General features: G+C 46.1%; 1 protein-coding gene across 1 annotated transcript; it reads right to left on the bottom strand.

Annotated features, from left to right (window-relative positions):
* Window positions 1-1,843: 1,843 nt before the first annotated feature.
* On the bottom strand, window positions 1,844-2,395 carry LOC133282233 (olfactory receptor 5B21-like; the record flags this gene model as incomplete). Its single annotated transcript, XM_061478285.1, has 1 exon — window positions 1,844-2,395. A coding segment is annotated over exon 1 (552 nt), but the record flags the coding sequence as incomplete, so codon positions are not given.
* Between the last annotated feature and the right edge of the window lie 1,449 nt (window positions 2,396-3,844).

The following is a 3,844-nucleotide window of genomic DNA, read 5'->3' on the forward strand; positions in this document are numbered from 1 at the left end:
CCAGGAGGTAACTGAGAGTTACCTGGAAGGGCTGGGACTGCGGGGTTGGACGAGGAATTGGTTGGTACATGGTTGGGCTGGGGGGGTGGAGGAGTTATCAGTCAGTGGGTGATGAGGTTTTGTATTCTCTTCCCTTGTTCTTTCCTTTATTATTATTGGTGGTGTTTTGTGTTATACCTTAGTTACTAAACCATTCTTATCTCAACCAGTGGGAGTTCCATTTTTCTGATTTTCTTCCCCATCCCTCTGAGAGCAGGAGGAGGGCAAGGGGGGGGGTGTGTGCTGTGTGTATGTGTGTGGGAGAGAGACTGTGTGCCTGGGTTTAAACCCAGTTTTCAATGTCAATCTGTTTTCCTGCTGGAAGGCACCAGACTGTGACAGTCCATGAGATGCACTGGAGGAGCGTAGAAAAGGATTTCTGAGTGGTTTTGAATGTCTTTCTTCCCCATTGGGTACTGGGCTAAAACCAAGGCTTGAGATGTGGGAAGATCAATATAACAGAGGGAGAAATAACCCTCAATCAATTTTGGAAATAAGAAAAATATGTAATTCAAAGATTATTGAAAAGAACTACATGAAGGCAAAAAAAGCCACCAAGAATACCTGGGTGCACTTGTGCAGGGTGAATAATGCAGCTTGAAGTTCCAGATACAGTCAGCTGGTTATTGCACTTGCTCCATCAGCTTCATCAGGGGACCCAGGCCAGCAGCACCTTGGCTGTTCAGGGGTGAGGAAGACCCCAGATCCTCTCTCCCACCAGCACTAAGGCTCATTGTACCCCTACTTAAATCCACAGCAGAGCAGAGGCTCAGATATGACTCATCCCCATTTAGCACAAAGGCTTTGTTGACCAACAGACTGTCAGAAATTTATTTCACAGAATCCCATCCTGGTTTCTGTTGGAAGGGTCTTTAAAGCTCATCCAGATCCAATCCACCTCCAACGGGGAGGGACACCTTCCACTAGAGCAGCTTGCTCCAAGCCCTGTGTCCAACCTGCCCTTGAACACTGCCAGGGATGGGGCAGCCACAGCTTCTCTGGGCACCCTGTGCCAGCGCCTCAGCACCCTCAGAGGGAAGAGCTTCGGCCTAAGAGCTCATCTCAGTCTCCCCTCGGGCAGGTTCAAGCCATTCCCCTTGGCCTGTCCCTACAGGCCCTTGTCCAAAGCTCCTCCCCAGGCTTCTTGTAGCCCATTTAGGTACTGGAAGCTTCTCTGAGGTCTCCACACAGCTTCTCTTCTCCAGGATGAACAGACCCAATATTATCAGCCTGGCTCCATACGGGAGGTGCTCCAGCACCAGACCATCCTCGTTGCCTCCCCTGTACTTGCTTCAGCAGCTCTGTGACCTCCTTGTGTTGCAGACACCAGAGCTCTATCAAATCCTCTTGACCTTCCCGCAGTTCATCATTGAGGAAATGCTTATCAAGCAGGCAATGGAGACAGTGGTCAGTGCCTTATGTGAAGTCTGAGCCTCCTTTTTGTGGGCTCTACTTTCATTTAGCACAATACAGACACAAAACACCATGGTGCTGTCTCAGGGCTGCTATTGAGGAGCTGATACTTATTCGGATGAAATATTGAATGCTCAGGCCACAGTTAAAACCACCAGAGGCTCTTTGAAGAGAACCATTTGTTATGCAGGCTCTCCATACCCTGCACTTGCTTTGTGATCTCCTTAACTGTAATAATGACCAATAGGGACCAATAATGACCAATAATGGCCAGTAATTATCAATTCCATGACCACATGTTTCTTCCTTACCTCCACAGTACTGAAGAGCTCCAAATGTGCTTTCAAACCCTGCATAGATGTGGCAGCAGCTTTCGCTCCCACAGCCTCCTCAGAGCCCCCTTCACCTCCTTGTTCCTCAAGCTGTAGATGAGGGGGTTGAGGGCTGGGGTGAGGATGGAGTAACACAGCGACACCAGCTTTGCCTGATCCCATGAGGATGCCTCATGAGGCTGGACATAGGTGAGGATCGCGGGTGCGTAGAAGATGATGATGGCAGCCAAGTGGGAGGTGCAAGTAGAGAAGACCTTCAGCCTCCTCGTGGCCAAAGGGATCTGCAAGACGGTGTGGAGGATGTAGGTGTAGGACACCAGGATCATCAGGAGAGGGCCCATGGCATTAAACACAGCGTTGTATACCTGGAAGACCTCATTTGTGCTTGTGTCTGAGCAGGAGAGCTGCAGGAGGGTGGGCAGCTCACAGCAGAAGTGGTTGATGCTCCTGGCCTGACAGAAGGACAACCTCCCCGCCAGCGTGATGTGCACCAGGGAGGTGAGGAACCCGATGCTGTACACCAGCACCATTATGCCATAGCAACGCACCCTGGTCATGGTAGTGGTGTAGAGCAGGGGCTTGCACACAGCCATGTATCGGTCATAAGCCATTACCCCATAGAGAAAGCTCTCACAGATAGCCAGAGCCATGAAAATATACATCTGAGCAAAGCAACCCCAAAAGGAGATGTGGCTTCTCCCCAGCAGGAAGGTCTCCAGAGCTTTTGGGATGATAGCAGAGGAAAGGCAAACATCCATGCAAGATAAGTGGCTCAGGAAGAAGTACATGGGGATGTGGAGGTGGGGGTCAGTGTTGATCAACAGGATCATCGTCAGGTTCCCCAGAACTATTAAAACATACAGGGACAAGAAGATTGTGAAGATGGTAGTTTGTAGCGCTGGGGCATCAGAAAAACCCAAGAGGACGAAGCTGGAGAGAACAGTGAGGTTTCCTGTATCCGTCATTTCAACAAGTTGATGGATTTAGATTTAAATGAAAGCAATCAGTGAAATAAACCTTTAGAAGAGAAATAATGTGGAAATTTAGTTGAAGTTTAATCCATAAAGTAAATGCAATAGAAAATGGTGTATTTGTAATGCTTTACTTCTGTGTGTAGCCCAAGATCTGAAGTCAAAGTGGTGAAGGAGCTCATTACACAACCTGAAATTAAAAGAGAATAATTCTACCATGATTGATATACACTGCACAACTGATACACTGAGAAACATCACGTCTATCAAAGTATAATACAATAAAACCAAATAAATACATCTCAAAATGTGGAAAACAGAAAAGATTTTGTATTTTCTTCACTGATTTCTGGGAATTTTAAAGTTTTTTTTCTCTCTTTTTTGTATTTTTCACAGTGGATTAGTACTCTTCTGTAGCTTCATTGCTGTTGCTGCATCATTTTCATCACAACACAAAGCCATGTACTTGAAATTTGGTTTACATTCTAAGTTTATTGGCTTTTGAAGAACCCCCACCATCCATAATATTAAGGGAAAGCAGTGGTCTTGGCTCCAGCAGAGCTTTGCTGTCATTGCAGTGAGCTGCCTATGACCAACCTAAATATGCACCTAAGGGTGTAAAATATATCATACATAAACCAAAATTTTAAGGCTTTAGCTTGGATATTTTCATCTCCGCCATTCAATTCCTCTGCAGATGAATTATTTAATGGAATATCAATCTATGAACGGCTACATCACTGCAAAAATACCCCTAAATCTGTTGTAGTTGGGGTGAGGAACATGGGTTTTTCAACCAAACCCACCCTGTATTAGGGCACTATTATTCACACCACAGGCTATCATAGAATGCTTTGGGTCGAAGGGACCTTAAAAGTCATCCAGTCCCAACCTCCTGCCGAGAACCCCCACACTGCATAAGGTTAAGGGAATGCAGTGTTCTTGGCTCTAGCAGAGCTTTCCTGTGATTGCAGTGAGCTTCCTATGACCAAACCAAATATCCACCTAAGGGTATACAATACAAAATATACCATATATAAACCAAAACTTTAAGGCTTTACCTTGGATATTCTCATGCTAAAATATCTC

The sequence above is a fragment of the Pezoporus flaviventris genome, unplaced genomic scaffold, assembly GCF_033815535.1.
Source record: "Pezoporus flaviventris isolate CSIRO_AGI_PZ_B2104156 unplaced genomic scaffold, CSIRO_AGI_Pfla_v1 ptg000116l, whole genome shotgun sequence".
NCBI lineage: Eukaryota > Metazoa > Chordata > Aves > Psittaciformes > Psittacidae > Pezoporus > Pezoporus flaviventris.